This window comes from Haemaphysalis longicornis, unplaced genomic scaffold (genome assembly GCF_048455015.1).
Source record: "Haemaphysalis longicornis isolate Haplotype H1 unplaced genomic scaffold, Haemaphysalis longicornis Haplotype H1 scaffold_1, whole genome shotgun sequence".
In the NCBI taxonomy this organism is placed as follows: domain Eukaryota; kingdom Metazoa; phylum Arthropoda; class Arachnida; order Ixodida; family Ixodidae; genus Haemaphysalis; species Haemaphysalis longicornis.
In genome coordinates, this window is record NW_027526203.1 from 214322101 (window position 1) to 214346581 (window position 24481).

The following is a 24481-nucleotide window of genomic DNA, read 5'->3' on the forward strand; positions in this document are numbered from 1 at the left end:
TCCTTGTAGTTCAGAGATAACCGTTGCGTCAAAACTATCAGCTAAGCTAAAGGTTTACTTATTCATATGTTCCTTTTATGCCCCAGAAAAGTGCAATGAAGCTCTTAGCTAGGCTTTATTTTTTTTTTTCATACGAATCAATCAAACTTACTCGAGAAACCGTAAATTTCAGTTTCTGTACTGGCGATCCCAAAGTATTATCGCTTCGATTAAAACATAGTCGCTTCAATTTTGGTGAAACTACTCAAACAAAGTCAGTAGTCACTTTGTATTCGCTCAGAAAACAAAACTCAGTTATTCACACAGGACGAAAAAATTGGGCGAGACGGTCCATGCCACCCCAAACTATGATTATTTACTCCACTGAGCTGGGCAATTCAACATTCCCCTTTGGTCCAAGCAAATTGGAACCCTTACAGAGCCTGAAAAGCAAAGGCGAGTAAAACACACGGCTGAGGGGGGGCATGCCGGCACCAGGCACTCACGTCGCTGTCCTTGGCGGCCGTCTTCTGCGAAACAGACACGTAGCCCGACAGGATGAAGAACAGCGAGGCCGGCTCGCCAGTGTCCTCCTTGCTCAGGTACTCGCCCGGCTGGAAATCCTTCACCGACACCATGCTCCGAATGAGCTCCGCATCCTGCACAGCGACACCAAGGGGTCACCAAACAAAAGGGCCTCCGGCAGGGCTAGGGGGAGGGGGAAAGACACCACTGTGAATCCTCAAAACAAGGTAACAGGGTGCACGGTGGCTTGACTCGCGTGGGTCCTTTAGGCATTCGGATGCATGCGACTGCAATGCAGGGAGTCGGCAGTGGCACTCGATTTGCCTCTGGAATTTCTGCCCCAAAATCAGCAACACCGAATTCCTACAAGGTGCCCAAGCACATTGCAAACCTGCATATATGCACTTTCCCGTTTGCACACTACGATAGCTTTAAGGGGGGGACACTGGTCTTAAGCCTATCTTCCTTGTTTTTTCACCAACTGCAATGAAACTTGACTCCCTGGTGTAGTTTTCTGTGCTGATCTCAAATCTCCACTTATTTTGTTTCTGTGCCAATTAGTTTTTAGTATAATTAACATTAATTAGCGATTCTTTGCGTAATTAGTAGAAAAAAGCCTAACTAACTGAAAGTTGTTTTCTTCACACCAAAATGTACTAGAAAGCACAAGGAACACAATGTTAGGAGTACTTTTTTGAGATGGCCACAAGTAGTGATTTTATGGCAGTTTAAAGTTTGTTGTTCAAAACTTAGCACCATGAGGTCTGGTTCAGAGCGAAATAAAAATTTTTCGACGCATATAATAAAAATTTTGTTCCTACCATTGTGTGCTTTGCACATTCTGCTCCATGGCACAACAAAAATTATAGTTTTGTGTGCCCTGAGAGCTGAGATAGGTCTTCCACAAATTTGCAAACAGGCCAAAATTAGTGTTTTGAGAAAATGAAGAAAGAAACAGCAGACTCGTTTTCAGTGAGAACAACAACAAAATTGCAGTGTATTTACACTGGTATGGAGTCAGTAGCCACCAGGCACATAATCTGACTGGAGGCACCAGAGTAGCGCTTCTTGAAAGCTCGCTGCATGCCGTCAGCTGACTTGTGCTTGCGTGCAGAGGCGGATCCTCGACGGCGGTCTTTTTCTGCCATACGCTTCGTGCTGGCAAGCCCAGGGTTCAGGTCAAGTTGCTTTAGAATGGAAGCCGAGGCTCTTTCGTTGCCTCCGTTAAACTTCAGCACCGCCTCAGCCACAGCAGCTTGCACAGTGAACAGCGACGCGTGCTTCTCCTTGGGTGCCAGGGCCCATATCATGGAGTGGAGGGACTCATTGGAGTTCTGCGTTTTGCCTTGCAGGCAGCGCTGCAGGAGCTTTTCGTACGAAAGACGCTCGTACACAGGTAGATGAGCCTCGCACACGTGAGGTGGCAGGTTGTATCTGTGTTTTGGTGTGGGCTCCCCCTTCGCCTTGGCAGCGTTCTGCGGGCACCACGAGTCCGGGCCTGGTGGGCAAAGGCTGTGGTTGGACACGGTGTCGTTTGAAGTGATGAGGTGGTAGGTGGCCATCGCCGCTTTGTGCATGGCCCTGACGTCGCCACTGTGCAATTCAATGTCCAGCCATAATAAGAACTGAGCTTAGTGACAAGGTCGCCAGTTAGCCGACCCTTGCCACCGAGCCTCTCAGATGCCGAGCTCGTACCTTTTGCAAGCAGGTTACTCAGGGTGGTGCCCATCCTCTTCTTCACATGATTGACACAGTCTTCCTTCTTGATTGGAATATAACCGTACACCTTGGCACCCACCAACGCCAAGTAGGTGCGGCTGTCGCCATCTGACAGAATTGTGGTGTACCTCAGTTTGTGCCGCTGCAGTGACCTCTCAAAGAGGATGAGACCGGCCTCCACCTCCATCTCACCAGCCTTCTTTTCAGTGTTTTTTTGACAGACGTGATTGTCCTTCCAAGCTTGGTAAGCTGGGTCGCCTACCTTTGACCCGCGCTCGCACCCAGCACAAAAGTTGCTCAGCACGACGAAGTCTAGAACTAATCCCGTAAAGAGTTCGATAACCACGCCGACGCCGATGTGAGACGAGTGGCGTCGCGTCATCCACGACCCGTCGTACGTAACACAAATGTTACCGGGGTTGTCCAGTTGCAGATCGTCGTAGAGCTTTCTCACTGAATGTGCACTTTCGGTCTACACGTTGTCGGCAGCGCGAGTCGCAGCGGGCGCAAGCTTCTCCTTCACGTAGCCTTGCCACATTTTGGTGTGCAGCCCAACGTTTATAGATACTTTTTCAGTTTCGGAACTGCGCCCTCCAAAGCGGGCGCAACTTTACCCTAGGCGCTGAGAGGGCGCTCCGGTCGCGAGTTGCGCTGTGCCGGCGGCTGCGGCGGCGGCTCCGGCGGCAGCCTTGACGGTGTGCGCGGCCGGTACGCTGGGCTCAAAGTTGCAGCCGCGGTGTAGTTGCGTATCTGCCCTACAAGTTTCTTTTTTCCGCTCGCGTTTGTCTTTGCCCTTGTGTGAGAAACTTGCCTTTTCAGTGTATTCGGTTCGGGATGCTATTGAACAGTGCGGCCGCGGGTGAAAGCATTTCGTGACTCCATCAACATGCTGTGCTTTCTTTCATGTGCTGGGCTTGGTGCAATGCCGACTTGCTTAACTCGCAGTCGGTTGTACGGGATTTTCCAGCCCACTTTAGCAGTGATGCTCGTGAGGAGGCTGGGTACATGCATCGTGAATGAGGCACATGCTTATGCCCTTTACAAAATGTACAACTGTGAGGAGACCCGCCGCGGTGGCTCAGTGGCTAAGGCGTTGCGCTGCTGAGCACGAGGTCGCGGGTTCGATTCCCGGACACGGCGCTTGCTTTTCTGAAGGAGGCGAAAAGCAAAAACGCCCGTGTGTACGAGATTTCGGGGCACGTTAAAGCCCTCCACTACGGCGGGCCTCATCGCCTGCGTTGCGTCGGTGCGTTAAACCCCACAATCTATCAACAACTGTGAGGAGGAGGACGGAATGTAGCCTCATGCTAAAAAAACTATTATTAAAACAAAACAGACTAATGGACAAAAACAAAAATTCCTAATGCTAATTCAGTATAACTATAAAACATACATTTTAAATCTCAGTGCAAAACTTCCTAATTTATCCAGGATTTTGGGTTAGCTTTACCCACGGAACAATTTGATTTCTTTGAAACTACGAAGGATACGCGGATGTCTTTCATAAAGAAAGCATGCAGTTGCTGCGCATGGTTATCGGGAAATATCATTCGTGCTGCAACGAACTTGCGCGATTGGCATGCCAAGCGAAATCGTGTGCGCACTTGACAGCTACTGCTACGCGAAAATTCATTTAAAATGCTGTCCTTCTTGGTATTTTAGCCCCCACTAAAAATCACAGGGCGTACGTACATCTCCTTGCATAATCGACCAGTTTCCAATAAATAGCGAACTGGAATAGCGGGGCAACAAAATGTTGAACAACTTCCGAGAACAGTTATTTCTTTTCGAGTACGCAGCCAGATCACAACCCGAGATGCTGGGGCGGAACGCTACGGGAGGGCCGGCATTTGCATGAGGGCGAAGTAGTCCAAGAGCGAAAAAAATCACGTGACCACCAACCCTACGTAACATGTTACCCCACGTATTTTTTTTTTTCTGGTGACGATATATTTTTCTGACATTCTTTTTTTTTTCACGCGCGCGCTGCGTTTGCACGGCGTTGCACGCGCTCTCCGGCAAGTCGACGTTCTCATGTGGGGCCCATTATTCTTCTCTGTGCCTGCTCTAGGTTCAAGCGCACAGAGCTTTTCTTGCGCGCTGACATCCCAGCGCTCACATGCGGTTTACGTAATGCTTTCCTTCCGTCTGGAGCAGGAAGGCGAAAACCACTAGTTAAGCGCTCCGCATGTTTGCTGTGCGTGCGTGGGTGGGCACACACATTTGGTAATGGTGTACATTCTCGAAAGCAAACAGCTACAATAAACAGAAGACAACGAAATTTTTTGCCACTTGTTTGGTTCTTCCACACTTCCAGAAGAGCATGCATATACGCGTGCTCCAGTCGGCTGAGCTCAAAGTTTCGGCGTAGTTGCGTGTCTCTACAAGTTTCTTCCTTTCGTTTGCGTTTGTTTTTGACCCCTGTGCGCGAATTCCTTGCCCTTTAAGTGTGTTCATGCAGTTTGTGACGCTATTGAACAGTACCGATTTCATCGAGGATTTCGTGACTCCGTCAAGACGCTTTGTTTTCTTCGATGAGCCTGGCTTACCGCATTGCCAACGTGCTCCACACCTGGCTGTACGAGCAGATACAGAAGGAACACTCAGAAGTGTCACTTTTTAACGCCGTCATCGGATCAAGAGCTTCTCACCCAATAAAAAAGAGCGATTCCAGATAAGCAAAACGCGCAAGGTATGTGGACTTCATTTTCTCGAAGAGGATATTGCGATCATTAACGTAAAGTCGTCGAGATCGGCCGGGCTTACTGGGCAAAGGAAGGTGCAGTTTCCGTTAATTTTCCCAACTTGCCCAGCAACTTGTTGAGGAAGCAGACTCTGCGGTGGTCTCCGAAAAAGAGAAAGGTAGCGTCTGCGCACGAGTTAGGTGATTACAAAAGGAGAGCACTTTCCCAATGAGCGACAAGAGGAGCTCTCTAAGGCGCCTGTTCCCCAGGAATGCACCGATTTTTCTCAGATAGACGAGAACACTGCGGCAATACGGCTCCCAGCCAACTGGAGAACGGCAGCACTCGAAGAAGAACCGGGGCAGCGTCGGCAAATTGTTTTTTACTGGGCCGGAAAGAAAGCGGGGGCCTACACAATCCTTTAGAGCGTTGTTGTCAGAGACGATATCACCTATGTTGTCTAGTCTACTGAACGGGAATCTGCTTCAACAGTCGTGTGAGGAAATATCATTTGTGATGCAATAAATTTGCGCAATCGGCATGGCAAGAGAATTTGTGTGCACGCTTGACAGCCACTGCTACGCGAGCGTTCATTTAAAACTCTGTATTTCTTGATATTTTAGCCACCGCTTCAAATCCCTAAGCGTACGTACACGACTGCTTGCATAATACCGTCCGTTTCGAATAGATCTCGAACTGCAACGGCCGCAACAAAATTATGAGCAACGTCCGAGAACAGTCATTCCTTTGCAGTACGCAGCCAGAAGCGGCGAAGACCGGAGATGCCGAGCGGAACGCGCTCCCCGCTAGCAGACGACGCTCGTTCTCCTAGCGCAACTCGCAACCGCAGCGCCGCGGTGGCGAGAGTCGCGGCCGGCCGCCTTCTCTCCATGGCCGCGGCGGGGAGATGCGGAACTGAAAAAGTATCTATAAACGTTGGTGCAGCCCGCGGTGAGAAATGTTCATTGTAGCAAACGCATCGTTCAGCGCGATTTGGCGATTTCCCGTAGCCTGCATCGCTCGCGCGGCGAGAACGTTCACGATAAACGGATTAACTTTCTTATCGCTGTTCACGCAAGGAGAGCTCCACTCCGAGGCAACATCACCGCAGGTCGCACACGCGATAACCATCTTTACGGAAAGGCCATACGCTCGCTCGCCGGTTCTAAATGTCACGCTGTCACCGCAAACGCTGCACTTTACAGCTGACAGCAACACGTTGACGCAGTCCAAACTTGCAACACGAAGCTGCTCTCGTCACGTGGGCTGGGAGGAGTGTCGTCGGCGCTCGTGAACAAGCTGGATTTCCGCTCAGTTGCAGGAGTTGAAGAAAGCGCTTTCAACTGTTCTCGTGCAACCACCTCTCTCTGCAGCAAATCTTCAGGTTGCAGCATCACTGTGTCGCGTCTCATATGGCCGCTTTCCGACGCATTTCCGCTGACTGGTGGGGCCGTTAGACCTACGTCGTCGGCGGTGGCTTCCGCGCAGCTCAGCGCAGGTAGCGCGTCAGGCCCGGCGCTTTCCTCCGCAACTGCAGGACTCTTGTGGAAGTTGTACAACAACCGCTTCGCTTTTTTCCCAAACTTGTGCCTCGTAGCAAACTTTAGCTGGGCCTTCGGCATGGCTCTTTGCTTGTCGTGCCAACACGATAAGCAAGATGGAGCCGCCTCGGATGCGCTAGCACTACCAGAGCAGATGATGCAAACCAGGCTCTGCCAATCAGGAGACGAGATTTGGTCACGTGCCTTCTCTCGGCGAATGGGATCGCTTGTTGCGGGGGTTTTTGGCGCCGTTTTGCTATTCGGCCAATGTCTGCACAGGGGCAGTTGTGGCGCGAAAAAAAAAAAAGAAGAAAAGCCGCTCTTTCAAACGATACCGAGGCTTCTGCAATCAGGCATGCGGAACGACCGCTGCGCAACGCGAAAGTAGGGCCGTTTTTGCATCGACTTCAGCAAAAATTCAGCTCCCACGCGCGTTATAAATCAATATAATGTTTTAAATGCTGGTTCACGAGACAAAAAACTTCGCACATAGAGAGAATAATAGTTGCGGAATTCGAAAATCTTATTTTCAAAAAATCGACTTTTTCGCGATTTTTTTCGTCCCAAAGACCCGTGTCCCCCTTTAAGGCATGTTCCTACTTGCGAATCATTGACGTCGTGCGACGTTTGCCACATCACAAAATGTCAAGCTGGCCATTGTTTTTCTCCGCTTTGCGATGGCACAGCCAATCACTCTCGGACCGAATTACCCACCACGTGTTGGCACCGCAAACCAGTCAGCCAATCATGGCCGCTGAGTCCACTGACATAGCCGGAAACCAAACGTTTTTTTACTTTCGGCATAGCAAAAAGTGCCACACCACCGCCGGCAAGCAACTCGCCGTGCACTTTGGTTCTTTGGTCAGCAGGTTCAGTGTACACATGTACGAATCTACGAACAACGCGGGACTCATCAATGTGCAGAAACGTGATTGAATTGCAAAAGCAAGTAACCTTCATAAATAGCTGGATGGATGGTGGGACATTTTGCAGTCTTTTCGTACCTCTATTGGCATGTAGAAAACACCAAGCATGTCAAAGGCCCCAGAACTTTTGCACCTATGAAAAGAAGCAACCTTTGCGGCCTGCGACATGTGTGTTGTGACATAAAAGTCAATGTGTTTTTTTCTGCTGGCAATAATATGTTGAAAAGAGCACACTTGTTGTGCTCTCTTTTTTTTTTACTTTTAAGTTTTAATACATTTAATTTCACCATTGAGCACAACTGTTTTTTGGAAGCACGAAGGAAGTTGTACAGAACGGGAAACAGCCCCAGTACATGCAGTCGCACCAGTGCTAATCACAAAAGTGAACACCGCTTCACCACGCAATACGCATTGCATCCCGTTGTGAAACATATGCAAATCGCAAGTTGGAATGCACTTCTAAGGACAATGCTGCTTCTCTACGAGACAATGACTTCCATGCCAATGTTTCACAAAGGGCTCAGCTTGGTAAAGCTTGGTTAATTCAATCTCGTCTTCCTTGTTTCCAGTTAAATTAAACAATATTACCCTTTAATGACAGCACTAACATACAAGTAAGCCCTAGCTTACTTGTGACTATGCACGTATGACACATATAAATAGCACATGTGAGATGTATGAATAACACGCCGTGTTTAGTGCTTCGTTATTTTGCTTACTCAATGACATATTTTCTTAGCCTTGTCTTTAATTGCCCCACTTGGTTATCCTGCATAGTTCAAGACACCTGCCTTGAGAATTCTACTTGTGCTGCTGTCGAATTTCATTTTGTGTTCATTTTGCATCGAATACAAAAGAAAATGAGTCCGCAATGTCCTTTCTTTTCATTGCATCTTAGTAAACACCCACTTTTTGAAAGGTACGAAGAAAATGGGTTACGGAGGGTAAAAAAGAAGTGAAAATCATGGCGCAGAAGCCTGCCGTCTCACCTCCAGGTCCAGCCTGCTCACGAACCCCTGGACGGCCGCTTCAAGGTAGTCCCGGTACTCCTGCCCCGAAGAGGACGACTGGGAACCCTCGCCGACAACAAAGGCAGCCTTCCTAGTGGACTTGCGCAGCCCAGAAGTTTCGGACACTGCAGATGTCTTGCGGCTCACTGAAGCCTGCACCGCAGAGACACGTGCCCCCTGAGGTTCAATGGCCGCAACCAGTCGTGAATGTGTGGCATCAAAACGCACAATACTAATAAAAATAAAAATTCAGAGTGAATTTCGGTTTCACAAAAAACTGGTGAGAACAACAACCGAAGGGTGCTGCGTGCATGCACGCACACACACTCTTCATCCGTGTAAAGGTCACACTTTATTTTTCTCGTGATTTTGACAGAATGTAGACGATACCCGGGTGCACCCTTTCCAGTTCAATTTTCAGCCCACACAAGCAAACAAAAAAGAAAAAAAGAGAAAAGCAGGCACAAGAGCACAATGTCTGGCATCTGACTGTGGATAGGCTTGATAGCAGTACCGTGTCACCACTGCTCGAGCTTGCTTTGTCAACGTCTCCCTGCTGAATTTTTCTTCGATGCTGCTGTTTTGGTTAGCTGCCAATTTTTCCTGCTGTTTGGCACATGCAACAGCTGGCAGGTTTGAGTACAGCATCGTACCCAATCAGCCCCCTTCCCCTTATTGCAGTCAGACAGGACTGCTCACAACCAGCCCAAGACAGGAATGAAGGCGAATGGGTGGGAAAGGGCAGGAGACTGAAAAGAATGTGGTTACTTTAAAACTTAAAAGTCTTGGTGACATGAGAAATGACCGTGATGTAAAAAGGAAGATTTCAGACAACCCACCACACTGCTGCGTGGGCAATGTGGTGGGGTAGCTATCACCCCGATTTGATTGATTGAATAAACTTTATTCAAGACAGCAAGCGCGATATTAGGGCGCACGCCCGGTGAGAGGTGTCCTCAGTCTCGGATGCCTTGGACGTGGAGGTTACGCGGTCACAAGCCCCCCTCCCCTCTTCCCCCATTTGGATCTTCATTCTGTCTTGTTCATCACTATGTCCTTCCACCCACTCTTTCTCCTCCTCCTACTCCCACCAACATCTTTTTTTCCCCTCGGTTTCTCCCTTCCTTTTTTCCTCCTCCTAACTTTTCTTCGCGCTGTAATTGGGTCCCAGGCTGGGTACGCAAGCCTCAATGGCATGCACAGCTCTGCCTTTCGCGTACCCGTATTCCTGGGTGTACCTGCCCTGAGTACGACTTATTACCCCATCCATGAAATTATGGGCTGCCCACCTGTTGTTGGGGCTGAGTGTATTCCTTTCACACTTTTACGCTAGCAGCGGGTATTTGTTCTGGGATTCCCCTTTTCACACCTCACTCCCACTATGTTATTCAGGGGGAAAAAGAGCTTATACCTCAACATCCTCTCAGCTTGGTAACCTCAGAGTTTAAAGTGGAGTAGAGGTAGGCGAGTTGAATGCTGAGAAAAAGTTCCTTCCTCAAAATCTAACCACTTGAGAAGGAGGATTTCCTTCAGGCTCTTCACTGTGATGGTGATGACTAGAGACTGGAACTTCAGGCACAAAAAAATCAAGGTTTTAGGCACCTATAATGGGCACTGAAAAGTGTCATTTAGGCATACGTAGGCACCACATACTGTCGTTTAGGCACATACAGGCTCAATTCATATTTACTTCAGTAGTGTATTTTATGACAAATTTTTGACTTGTATTAAAAACAGCAGAGAAGTCTTGTACTGTGAAAAGTAATTTTATTTTCTTCGTGAAAATTAGACACACAAGAGTTGTGATTTTAACAGATTTACGGGATATGCAGGGTGACTCGACAACAAAAGAAAGGCTTAAAAGCCATGACAAGCCAGACCCATCTCAGTGATTTGCTCCTTGAAGTTGTACCTCATTTTAGTTGTTAATTGTGTGTGAAAAAACAACACTCAACATTCACTGAAATTGGGGGAGGGTGCTTGTACTTCGGGACACTTCATGGCCTGATTCCATCTGGAATATCAGAATGCTTGGTGCTCGAAACCTTCAGCGGTTCTTTTAGGGACAGGGAATCCAGGAACTCTATGTCAGACAGAATGGCAGACTGTCAGACAGGAATGGCTCGATCAGCAACCGGCCATTTGGGGATGGTGGCAAATCTGTATGGGACCTTCGAAATGAGCTCAGCATTCTTAGAGCGCTGCCCAAGCTCTCAGCTGCGGAAATGCTTTCTGCTAAGAGCGTGAAAGAAGCACATGAATGTGCCAAGTCACGTTTAAGTGTAGCGCAGTGTAAATATTTAGGGCTGCAACACTTTTGTCAACAGCAAAGCTGTTAGTACCACCGGCGAGTGTTTTTGCAGTAGTTTTCCGCCCTTAGCAGAGTTTTTTAAGGGGCAACAATGGGCTCTGGTGGAAGAGGGACAATCGGTAACTGATGCTTAAAGATATAACTCCGGACCGAAGAAAGATCTTAACTTCAGGTATTTATTTGTTGACAGAGCAGAACGACCTCCTCAGCTCTTCACAACACCGACGAGTCCAAAGATATTACAGGGAAGTGCAATAATTCCCTACAAATTACTGAGCTTCAAGAGCGTTCAATCATCTGCATATTATGTCACTGCAATATGTGCCTAACCATTATGTTTAGCACAAAAAAAAAAAATTTCTTAGACCCCTAAAATTGGTTAATTTCCCGCAGTAACGAAAGAGTTAAAATGCTTCCCTTCCCTTGGTTCATGCTTACATGTTAAACAGGCTTGATACAGACTCAGGCAAAAATAGGCATTTTGCCGAAAGTTACGGTCTCTAGTGATGATGACAATGACAATTATGATGCCACGAGATACATACATATGAATGGACAAATTTTTGTTTAAAGCCAGGCATATATTACATGCCATAATCAAGTCAAACACTGAACTCTGTATTAATAAAATTACCAGAGAAAAATAACTTTTTCTTTTGTTTCCGCAAGAATTTCAATTTCGAAATGCAGCAATATCGGTAAGTTGCCCTGTAGAAACTAATATTAATCTAATGAAGGTCACTTCTGTGGTCACCTGTATGTGACTTTACTGACATCTCCAAGAACAGAAATTGTCACAGTCTTGGCCACTGCCTGAAATGTAAACAAAAAAGGCAGCAGATGTGCTTGCTGGTGTCCAAATTGTTTGACGGTTGCCTTTAAACCCATTTCAACACTTTCGAATTATTAGCCAATTCGCGCAAGAAAAATTCTGTCGGTCACTACTGCACAAACCTCTGTTAATGCGGACTTACCGTTTTCTGACTGATTTAACAAGGGATTAAAGATCACGCACACTCGCAATTTTTTTTACTGTTTTTTTAAACAAGTGATGCGCACACCAGTGACTAACCCAGAAGTTAACTCTTTTCTCCCAGAATGCACATGCAGTGCTAAGGAACATTTTTAAAATGTAGCAGGGATTACATGCTGTTTCTGATGCTTGCAATCTTTTTATAACTGTGACTTCGTGCAAGGCAGGGTATAAAAGCTCTGATAAAAACCAGAACTTAAGTAAGCTAGCTACGAATTTTTTTAGCTAAATAAATAAAACAAATTCTAAAAAATCCTGAGAGCAGCCAAGACACTAGAGTCTTGCTCTTTTTGGTGGCCTCCATCTTAACACCTGCAGAAGTTACCAACTTGTAAATGGTTGGTAGTATGAAGAGGTATTTCTAAACACCTTTTTCAAAGTAGGGCTCCTCTAGCAAAGATAAGAATTTACACAAAATTTTGTTGACTACGAAAATTTTTTCAGAAAAAGGTTAAGAAAAATGCTTCAAGGAAAGAGACCAGGTCTTGACTTTTCTCAAAATTTGGAAACAAATCTTCTTATCAACTCTTTCACTCCGGCGCCATAGGTAATCGGAAGCCAGCTTCCGATGATTTCTAATCTTCCGCAAAATCTAAAACCCGCGCTCCACAGACAACTATCGCCATCTGGTGTGTTCATTGGAAACTTCTCTTTCAGTTTTGGTTTCGTTTGTTTATGTGTCGCGTGTGGTGGCGGTGTAGCAAGAGAAATTTGAAGCGAAGGTAGAGGGGATTAGGAGGATAATGGCGTCGGGTTCGCGCCGTGCTCTGCAGTAGGACTGCTGTAGCAAGCACTTCGGCAGCTCCTGCTGTCGATTTTTCTGATTCCAGCAGCAGGGATGGGTCAAGCAACGATGTGGGATATTCAGATTTCAGTTTGGACGACGAAGCTCCGGTTCAGGTGCCTCGCACTTCAACAAGCGCTGGCAGGTAATTTCGTTGTGACTCCGCACTGTATTTATAAACAAAACGTGCTTCTTATTTGACGACTGCGGTTTTACTTTTGTGTTTAGGGTCTCGACAACGTAGGGCCAGTATATTTTGCCAAATGCACCGCGCCGTATCGCGCTATCACCTTCCAGATAACCTGGCGCTCGTGTCAGATTAGCACTGCAGGGCGATGTGCGACGCTTCTCGAGAGCGCTGGATTTTTTTTTTTTACCACCGAACTGATAAGGATTTTGCGTGAAAACACAAAAGAGTATGTTTTGATGCACATTTGACAGAGACTCACTCACCCTTCAGTGACTTCGCGGCGTGGCACAGCCGTCAGTTCCGCTAGGTTGACGGGCCCTCAAAAATCCTAAACTTGGTGTACACTGTTGATTTATATATTGAATAATAGCCAAGGAACGCAGGAACAATTTGTATATCTTAAAATTCCTGAAATAATTTTAGGTCTCGGTAAAATTGCCGATTTGTGTTTTTCGTATACTTTTCTTGGGGGCTTTTTTATGATCACTTGACGAATAAGCTGTAAGTAATTGTACCTTTAACAAAACTGCTGCTTTGTGTTTAGAAGAGCAATCTATGAGCCACAATTTCATGCATAGCAAGGCTAAGTGTGTCCAGTAGCTCAAGAGAAAAAAAACGTTTTGTGGAAGCACTCAAAATCGGCCGTTTTTTCGCCGTAACAAAAAAGTTAAGGCATACAATAAACACTATGCAAAAACAAAGCTGTTGCATTTTTTGTTTGTGTTTAACATATAAACGGAAAAACTTGTGCGCCGTAGCACAAGTTTCCCTGCTGTGAGCTGCCTTCTCATCACTGCTTTTCTGACTCTGTGTGCTAACAGCAGAGTACCCGCTCGCATTTTGGAGCCACCTCCAATAAAGCTCTGCCCTTTGCTGCCTGCCTGCTGAAAGAAGGCCACTATCGAGTGTTTTTCTTCGCAATGTCAGTTCCAGCTGATGCTCACCCGTGCAACTCTTGTGGCCAAGGTCAGCTGAATAGTGCACTTTAGCGGGTTGCAGTTAGTTTATACCGTAAAGCAAAGAACTGCTTCGCATTTGACGAAGCTCATCGCCTAGCACATGAGCTGCTTGAAAACGAATGGCCAATTGAGTTATAGTTGCAGTATTCGTGGCAGGTGCTGGTTATTCTTTTGCAGCTGTTAAAATTACTTGCTTGGAAATTACGAAAATTATTATTCACTCTGTATTCACTTCGAGGGTAAAAATTGCTCTTTGCACGTGCCTATGTGTAGCCCAAATGTATTGGCTTACTCGCTGAGGTTAAAAAAATATGATGTGCCCAGCTGAACCAGTCAAATTAAAATAAGCACTCCTTTATACATTTTCTCACAATCTACTATTTTAAGCAACAGGGTCATTGTGGTGTTAGAAAGTGATGATTAGTCCGTGCACACTAGAGTGGTAAACCGAAGACAAAAAGAAGAAGCCTACCGCCTTGACTGCAGAGCTGGCAGAGGGATCTTCACCGGCAAACTTCTCGGCCTCAATGGCTTCTTCCGATGGGTGAAATGACCCCACCTCCAAGGTGCTCCCTAGAAGTACAATAAACAGCAGCCTACTAAGACTAGGGGGTTAGCACATCACACACCAGAATTCTACCCACTCTGCCACCATGCTGTCATGCCAAAGCCCATGGCCTAGCCATGGACTTGTGCCAGTATTACTGAAGGCAACAGCCTTGCGACCTTTAAGTCCTTTCCATGCCATGAACGAGTTTCACTTATCCAGAAATGCTGTGTCCTCTACTGGACGGTTGAGACAATTTGGCTCGTTGACATGCCTCTGAAGATAGGATCCCCACCCAAATGTTTCGATGGGAAAAGAAAGAGGGCTTCATTCGTTACGCTCCCTACCAAATGGGGTGCAGTAGCAGCACTTATGTCAATTGGAGAGCATCATCATCATCATCATCATCATCATCATCATCATCATGTCAACGCCTACTGCAGGGCAAAGGCCTCTCCCATAGATATCCATTTACCCGGTCCTGTACTAACTGCGACCAACTTATTCCTAACTTTCTGCTGCCACCTGCCACACTTGCCTTCTCTAGGGATCCACTCTGTTACCCTTAATGACCAACGGTTATCTCGCCTTCGCATTACATGCCCTGGCCAACGCCCATTTCTTCTTCTTACTTTCTACTAATATGTCCTTAACACACATTTGTTCCTTGACCCACTCCACTCTCTTCTTGTCCCTTAACATTGCATGCATTATGCAGGAAAAAAACTTCATTGAATGAAGAATTAATTTTTCATCTAACATATCATTTTTGCGCAATAAATTTCAATTACCAGCATAACAGGTGCACTTATGACCCAAACACATTCGAACTCAGTCGCATGTGAGCAAATACATAAGACTTAGCACTGAGGCTTAGTTATTGGTAGTCTTTTCGTACATTTGAAGTGGATAATGCAGACACGGGGAGGGGGATATGGCTAACAAGTAAAGTACAAATGCCATGGTCTCAGTAGGAGTGTGCGAGTCGTGGGGCCGTTTCCAGTGACAGCTATGCAAGACTAGCAATAAAAACGACAAAATGAACTTCAGAGTGAATGTTTCTCTACTGCTCCTGTGCAGGCTGTGCGTGCACGTGGTCAATAAAGACCCCCACGAATGCAAACAATTACCAAGACACCAGATGGGCCCTAGATAATGCTGAGTACCGCATTTTCCCGTGTATAAATCGCGGTTTTTTTCTGAAATTTTTGTTGGTGCGTCTTACCCACCGGTGCGACTTGTGTATGGAATAAATCCGGTTCGTGGCGGCCGCGCATGGCCAGCCCACGTTAAGAGACACAGCTCTATGGTCTAAATGAATCCGAAGCCCACCGCTACGGTGTTTCTCATAGCCCATATGCCGCTTCGGGACGTTAAACCAAAGAATTTGCAGCTATTTCTAGTCAAAAACAATGATAATGGCCTGCGACAACTGCGCGCCACTTTCTGCCATGCGAGTAACTACAGTTCAGAATAAATTCAAAGCAATATCAAACTGGGCTGCAAAAATGAAATGCAGCTTATGAATTATCACAGAGAGTTACTCTGAAGGAGGTAAACGTGCTGCTAATTTTTAAAATGACAGCTTACTGATAAGTTTCGATTTTTGGGCCGCTTCTGGGTGCGTCACTTCCGTCCGCCACAGGCGCGTAGCCAGGATTTTGGTTCGGGGGGGGGGCTAAGGTTATTTTCTGCCCGCCCCCTTCCCCCTACGCGACCCCCCCCCCCCCCCCTTCCCAAAAGACAAAAAAAGCGCGGTAGTTTGCAAGCGCCATTAAAGGCTATGAAGATAAAATACATGTTTGGATCATTAAAAAGACTGCCTTGTCCCGATAACAATGATATCAGTTTTACAGCAAACTTCAAAGGAATTATCGATATATTAAATTAAACATTTGAAGCAATGGCGAATCCCCGCCCACTTTCCGTCGGCGATTTCACTATGACAGCACAGGATCTTGTTGGACGATTGGTGCCCAACGACCTAAGTCACCGCCAAGGAACATGATTGCGCGATTGTAGAGGGGCCTCCATTGATCTTATCATTTGAATTCCAACGTGCAGTTAACACACTCACAACTACGTTTTAGTGCTAGCCTATATATATACCACTCCTGCTGATGTTACTTCACTGCAGCGTTAAATTTGAAAATTTATGATATTTGTTGCATTGCTTTGGTTGAAAAAACGTCTGTAATTGGAATGGAGCTGTGCGAGTTACCAAAGGCTAGTGCTATTAAATTGAACAAGGTTGGGTTTTGTCTTCAAATAGTCCCTGTAAGGTTCTCTCATGATATTGGTGTTGATTATGATTGTATTTGTGCCAGGTTAAGTTTTAAACTGGGCGAAAATCTGCAGACCGCGTGGTACAAATCTATGCCCGTGATACAGGACGTACATTGCACGGACGGGAACCTTGTGCAGGCATTGCATTAAACGGCCATAGTTTCATGCAATTACTTGCTTTATTTCAACGTGTGGAGTATGATGAGTGTGACATCTGCAATAAAATGACATAGGCCGTAAGAATTAGATTTTTTATTTAGTTGTTCTTGCCCAAAATGCAAAGTAAAATGTTTTTGCATTCAACGTCCGTACATTAGCTGCCAGTGTAAAGCCAATGGAGCTCATTCTCTGCAGTATACATCAAATCTTTGCACTTGCATTATGTGCAGCGCAGGTCTTATCTCCAAAAAACGAGAGGCTATGAATTATGCATGCAAGATGCGTTATATCACTAGCAATAATTTCAACAAATATCAACCCTAAACAGACAGAAATCACGCGCAAGAACAGCGCTGTTAAGGGCGAAAATTACACGAACCTGGCAGTATTAGTCCACACGCAATGTGGAATAATTCAGCCATCGGCATTTGTTAAGTCATGCCAGTTTAAATTTGCACTTCTGTTTTGAGTATCAACGCAGTCCACTTCGTATACTATAGCTTCTATCAGGACTCGGGGCGGACATGAGAAGCTTGTGCTTTGTAACATAATGAATCTGGTTGACATTTTCGCACAGCCCAAATGTATAGTCTGCTGTAATAAGCTTGGTGTTCTCAAATAGTTGCATTACTACCGGTCAAGTTTTCAATGCTTCGTGCATAAATGCCTTAAAATCTGCCTGAATGCGTGTACTATCAAGTTATACCTTTCGTGGAGCAGCCACCCCATTTAGTTACCACTCCCAGATGAGGTAGAGCAAGTCACTGCAAAGTTTGCCATTCAATGCTGTATCGAAATTTCTATTTAGCAAGAAAAAATAATAACGCAAATACAGCGATGTCTGACCATACTCTTGCGGTTAGGCATGTTCTGTGCAAGCTGAGCAAAATATTGCTGCGTTTTTGAATTTTGTCGTCAGATCTGAGGAAAGGGTTATAATGCGGTCCTACCATTTTGGTTTCAAACTTTAAGGAAAGGACATACTTATTTAGCTGACGCATGCGCTGCCATTTTTCAGCCGAGTACACACTGCCGGTTTTAAAGCTAAACGATAAAAAAATATTTACAGTTCATAAGCATGGGCGGCTCTGGAATGTATAGGGCGCACTGAAGTTTTCTAGTTTTCGTTGCAGACGCGGGAAATGGAAATTATGTTTGAAATCTCCTTGGTCCACCAGAAAACGGAGGATTGGGCAGCTGTGCAGAGCCAGCATGGCCTTCGGGCATGGTGCGATGCCCGAAACAAGTCGGCATTTTGTTTCCCGGAGTGCACCAAGAAAACATACGTATTGGCATGGCCCCACATACAGAAAGACCAAAGACTACCATGCTTTAGCATGAAGCGGACAGTAATGACACAGTTAAACTATTTCCTTGGTTGACAGCGGCCGTGGTGTTGAAATTGAAGCATGGTTTCAGGCTACAACAGGATAGATTGGCTAAAAATTGCAAAGTTGTTTACCGTGATAATTCCTCGGTTATTTCAGTTACTTAAGAAATGCTGACGATTGCTCAAAATGTCCTTCATGCAACATTTTAGAATGTATACGTAGCAGTTGTGGATCCAGGAAGAATCACACCAGCGCACACCCGTATGTGTGTGTGTGTGGGGGGAGGGAGGGGGACGTAGAGGGGAGGAGGCAGGCGGAGGTGTGCTGGTGCTCTTGAGAGGGCCTGTTGTATGTGGCCCGTTTATTTAATTAGAAAATTCTGTTGTCATGCACGACCGATTGAGCCTTGAAAGAACGATACTCCTGCGCCCACAGAACTTCAAAGAAGGCCAGGAAGAGTTAAAGGAAAATTCTACCAGAAAGGCACGTTCGTTTCTTCGCCACCAGTACGAAGGTCCTTCACTTGCGCTGCGCACGCTGCTATGGTTTTAAAATTGGGTGTAGCAGTGGAAGCACGCGTCGATATGAAATGCGGTAACAAATGTCCCGATAACGGGCACACCATGCGACAGCGGCTATTTCACATGGAGTTTCGTCCCAGTAAAAGCAAACTATTAAAACTGCAGCTGCAGAACAAATATATTTTTCACTCTTCATGTACTGATACTAACGCTGTCCCGATACACTCTGAGTAATCCTCTCCAACTTCGTGCATAATAAAATATTTGGGCGTTTACAGGAGTTGAATTTACGTTTTTCCTCATTAAAAGTCGCCTATCCGCTCCACCGTGGGCACTTTCAATTACCAATTCAAACGCAAATACTGCATTCAAAATAAAACGAGATAGACATTTTTTAGCTCACAGACACAAGGTACTGTGGTATCGTGTAAATATTAGGAAGTGAATATTTAAATATCAAAGAATGCATAATTGATCTGCACCGCACAACTTAACGTACAATGCAACCTCCATCGTCAAAAGACATCAGTGATCATGTAAGGATTAGTCACTCGTAGAAAATGACTTACAATTCGATATCGCCGTTGTGACTCCGGCCCCTGAATATACACTGCTCTGGGCAGCCGCCATCCAGGGAAAAAGCGGTCGTGGACGCAATGGAGGGGCTTTAGTTGTGATAGAGGTCAAATATGGCCATCTGATCGTTGTTACTGTCGCGACGCCGTCTGCCTGTGGCAGGGCTGGTGACCGTCGTGCCTTCACATTTAGGATAAAGTCTGGGACTGGCTCGGGGAGCCGCAGCGCGCCCTTTTTGTCGACCCGCTGTTCTCCAGTTTCCTGGGTTAGGGGAGAATACCGCCAAACAAATCTGCCTAATCGCGGGGGTGAAATTGACTGTTGCAACATCGCCGTCGGAAGGGGACAACACTCAGCGCGCAATCTGAGCCCACTCCAACAAAACCCTCCCAGGCTCGACAGAAACGTGAAAAAGGAAGAATGAAAGGCTGACGCGAGGAAGAGGGGCGTACCTTGCTGTGTGTCTCATTCACAAAGGCCCTCTGCCCGCGCACGGCATTCATCCAGCTAAACTGCACATTTCAACCATTACGTAGCCCCATCGCATTCTTAAGTTACCTTGCAGGAGCTATTGAATGTGTGCCCATGGCCGCTTGATCTCCCCCTTTCTAGGAGATGGAGCGGCCGTGGTCAGCCACTGCCGCTTGCACGTTGTTCTGCTTAACATACAAAGATCGTCTGTTCCCTTTCGGGCCTGCATTGTACCAGTCTTCAACCATCAATGGCCGGCGGTCCCGCTTTTTTTCCGCCGCGAGTTAGTGCGGTCCACTCCTTGCTGCCCCGGCCGAGTCACTCTCCTCAGCTGAGAACGACTCAGCCGGCCAATTATTCTCTGTCTTGCCCCATGTCTCGCACAAAGGGATACAACGCATGCCTTTGGCGTCCCGTGCGCTGAGCTTACTCGAAGGCACTGTCGCTTTTGGGGCTGCACCCCCCCGAAATCATCCCTCAGCAGTTCGCACCCCTCAGGCACTTCGTTTTGTCACGGCCGGACTCGACTCCCTTTCCTGCGCTGTAAACACCCATGCGAAGGGCAGACATGCATTTTCGTAGCATTTCGTAGGAAGTGCCATTAGTGGCACTTTCGAAGAATATGCAGCTGTGTTCACGGGCGACGTACCAGGTATACAGGGAGCAGCACGGCGAGGGCCGGCAAAATTTCGGGGGGGGGGGGGGGGCTGAAGCCCGGTCAGCCCCCCCCTGGCTACGCCACTGGTCCGCCATGACACCTTTATTGCGCTGATTTACGACAGCACGCAAGAGACGCGCGACATTTGGAGAGGTGGCCAAATGGGTCTCAGACTTTTGGGACTCCATTTCTACAAAAACAGCTGTAGCCGGATTCGTAAAGGCCGCAATGAGCCGTTCCGCGAGTGGTGACGATGTTGGCGAAGAAGACATAAGTGAGTCGGAGGACAACAGCGATGTGGCCGGTGGAACTCCCACTTGAAGTTGCTGAATTGTTTGTTAGCGAGTCGGAGGAAGAAGACTCAGATGGTTTTGCCTAAATGCCATCTGTATTTATCAATAAACCATTTTTGAGAAGTAAGTTCTGTGTAGACTTCGGACGGTATATGCACGTGTCTAGCCCTCCTTACCGGGCGATGCATTGATGGGCGGCGGCTGCCACAACCATGTACTTTCGCATCACTTTCTAACGATTTGATTCACTATGAGTTTACATAATTAACAAGTACGTCTTGTACACCGGTGCGACTTATATACTATTTTTTCGGAAAAACTGTCATTTTGAGGGGGGTGCAACTTATACAAAGGTGTGACTTATAGACCGGAAAATACGGTAATCAATCGATAATGCCATTGTGAATGAAATTCACTGTTAAAAAAATTAGCCACTTAAGTCTTCCTTACAGACTTCATCGCTGAAGAGAGAGAGAGTCTCTCTCTCTCTCTCTCTACCCCCCCCCCCCAAAACACCCGAGCAACTTTCCACGGTTGTGAGGGACTCACCGTGCACCAACTCCTCAGCCACCACCAAGTCCCCCAAGGCACCAGCTGCGGAGGCCATGGGGGCGACAGGCTCTCTGACGTGGCTCAGCTTTCGACTGGGAGTCCGGCAGGGGCTGGACTTGGGTGACGGAGCAGTAGTTCGCCTCGGCATACTGGTCTGCCAACAGACATCGCGCCCCGGTTACAACACACAGCACCAAGCCACGGGCTTGCCAAAGAGGCCACACAAAGGTGATTCTTGTCAGCTGCCCATGAGTCACAAGAGAGTAACACAATACTCAATTATTGGATTAGAATTCAAATAGAATAGCACTATTTCAAATTTTGTCATTTTCAAGTTTGAAAACGCAAATGGGAAGTTGTTTCAATTACTCAGATTTGTAAAATTGCGCCTCATTTAAAATGAAGAATGCCCCACTAAAAACACATGAGAAATATAATTTGAAACGAGTTAAAATAAATACGGCACTGGATGCATCAAACTCTGTGCGCTTAGAATCGACTGCCACAAACATGCACTACCACCTTCCTCTGTAGCAACGACAGGCTTACCCACAACACACCGGCGTTATGCAGCGAAAGGGAAAGAGAAAAGTGCCCCTCATTCCTCTGGAAGTGCTCCAGCGCCACCCTTGCACTTCTCTTTTTGCATCCCTATAACATACTCACACTCAAGCAGCCCTGGTCAACACTAGCTAGATAAGAGAGCCTAGCTGAATACTGACTGAGCCCCTCGTTTCCTGATCAAATGATGCGCAGACATCCTTTTCAAACAACTCATTTCCCCCTTCACTAAGCAAATAGGAAAAATGACAAGCTTGTCCAGCTTCTTACTCCTAGACACCAAGATAAAGCCTCCTTGACAAGAAGGTGCTGATGCTGGTACAATGGTGAGGGTAGTTTGCCGATTGTGCATGCATTTATTCTCATGTCCTTCCGCCAATTTCAGTCTGTTTTTGTGCTCAGCAGCTGCAGCACCCATTGATGCTCGGGCGTGTAACATATTGATCACACACTGAGAAATTTGTAAAAATGCGTAGTTTGGTCCCAAATACAGATTCACCCCATTAGGTGCTTGACACAAACTCTAAAACTCTTTAGTAGTCGTAAAATTGGCAAGTTTTACAGATATGGGCAAAAGCCAGTTATATATCTCAACAGCATGGCAAGATAATATAAAATTTTCAAACTAAATCTTGCTTTTTTTTTTTTTTTTCACTCCCTAAAAGGTGTAATTAAAAAAAATTTGAGCTTTATTGAGCTCCTAGGCCACAATGGGAACACACTTTCTAAACTTTAAATCTCTAGATCGACCAGTTTTGGGCGGTGCATTGATATCGCCTCTTAGGTCTTTTCACTGGGTTAGGGATGTAACTGCAAAAGGTCCTTGTCGTCCTTTCGCAGAATCCTTAAATTTGCTTTTGCGCATCTTCACGGGTAACACTTGTAAGCAAAAACCAATTAGACGTATCAACAGGCTGAATGCATATTGGGGAATACGTAAAAACACACAATTTACTTTCAAACCACAATTCGTGCCACAGGGGTTGGTTAGGGCAAAACACTGAACTACGTTTAACACAGAGTGTTACTATACCAGGGTTCGTACAGGCTTCAAAAGCAAAAATTAAAGGGTTTTCAAAGACTTTCAAGGACCAGAAAACACATTTTCAAGGTCCCAATCTAATGTTTTATCTGATTATAACTTTTTCAACACAATGCAAAAGTTTTTTTATGGCACAATACCTAAGCACATTACTGCACATTTAGATACGCGCTAATGGGTTCATGAATGCTCCCCCATCTTTTTTTATTTCATGGTTGGTGTCTTTTTTTGTTTGCTATGTTGCTCAGGCTGTCCTATTTCTAAACTTGGTTAATCCTGCCTGCGTCTCCTGCTTTGTCAGCAAGAGAATCAGCTGAAATTAAATCAGCGAGTGTTGCTGCAAGGCAGGACAAACTAAGTACACGTCTGCCATTTGCACGTAAAAGCAAACGCAGATGGAGCATACGAGGCACAGCAAACATGCAATGAGCGAGCGTCCAGAGACTAGACGGAAGATGCAAGACAGAGAACACAAGCTGGCTTTCACTGGATTGTATCCTGACATGGACTGGATTGAGAACTGCCTGCTCGCAATGTTGCCTCGTAATGAAAATTCACCAAACTTGTTGCAATTGCACGCAATACACTGAAATTTGATGGTTACAATGTTTCTTTACATTTGTTAACACTTAAAATCCACGACAAACACTTTAAATTCTCGTGAAAAGACAGGGCCATTGATTCTCTCCAGGAAAATCAAGGGTTTTCAAGGACCATTAAAAAATTCCAGGACTTTCAAGGCCTTGAAATAGGCAATTCTAAATTCAAGGGTTTTCAAGGCTTTCAAGGACCTGTGCGAACCCTGCTATACTGATGCGGCGATTTTTTGTGGGCGCTAGCCATCCGCAGCAGCCGTGGTTATCAGACCTGTGCTCATAAAGTGTATGAAGATGGACGTATGATTTAGCAATGTTACCGATTGGCCTTGCTGGTACAGTTGAGCGCAAAGAATAGACAGGGACTGTAAAAGGACACGAGACAAGGGCACTACCACAACTGAAATTTACTGCACGGACACTCCCATTACAGACACGCTATGAACAGATAAAGTTGTACAAAAAACATGAGAACTACAACAGAAATGGAAAGAACAAAAAGGTGGTCACACGAGATGAAGTTTTCAAGCTCAGGCACCCCCGTCATCAACCCATGTGCTAGCAAACCCAAGAAATTAATTTTTCTAGCCGACAGGTGCAAAGATGGCACGCTGATGCAACTGCCCTGAGCCCTCTGAATATTTGCTGCTTCTATTATCTCCCTAGTGTGCTGGTCCCTCGATTTGAAGATCACTTCGCATTTGTCAAACACCGGACTGCAATGCAAGCACAATCTATGCAAACTTTCCAGTGGGCAGCTAAGTGTCCTTCTTTGCCACGGTGTACACTTGCATGTTCACACAAACTAACGCTAAGCACTGGCCTGTTTGGTCTATGTACGGCTTTCCACATTTCAGACGAAGGCAATGCAAATAATGCAAACATGCAAATAATGTACGCCACGGCATAGAGGGACACTTAGCTGCCCACTGCAAAGATTGAGCTTGCAGTTGCAGATCAGCAGCCCCACCTGATGTTTGGTAGAAGCTCTGGAGAATGGAGCCCCCAAAAGTGCTAAACTGCATAGTGCATTACTGCATGTGATTTGTGCGCATTGGCATTGCATGTGTGTTCTTTTCACACCTGCGTTGACAATTCCACGCCGGTGGCTGTTTCTGCCTTCGTTAGAAAATTACACACGATACGCGCAGCAGTGGGAGTAGTCTGAGGACTTGCGCCAATAGGGAGAAGCGCGCCTAATGGCGGAGGCTTCGAAGCGCTCAGGGC

General features: G+C 46.3%; 1 protein-coding gene across 4 annotated transcripts in view; it reads right to left on the minus strand.

The window, feature by feature from the left end:
* The window catches only part of Sws (patatin like phospholipase domain containing sws), a 180110-nt gene that overhangs the window by 118311 nt on the left and 37318 nt on the right, over positions 1–24481 (minus strand). For all 4 annotated transcript variants that reach the window (XM_077673128.1, XM_077673115.1, XM_077673122.1 and 1 more), the window contains exons 10-13: positions 21053–21209; positions 14134–14234; positions 8364–8537; positions 486–638 (exon numbers count right to left, since the gene is read on the minus strand). In XM_077673128.1, coding sequence (XP_077529254.1) covers positions 486–638; positions 8364–8537; positions 14134–14234; positions 21053–21209 — 585 coding nt within the window. The remainder of the gene's footprint in view (positions 1–485; positions 639–8363; positions 8538–14133; positions 14235–21052; positions 21210–24481) is intronic.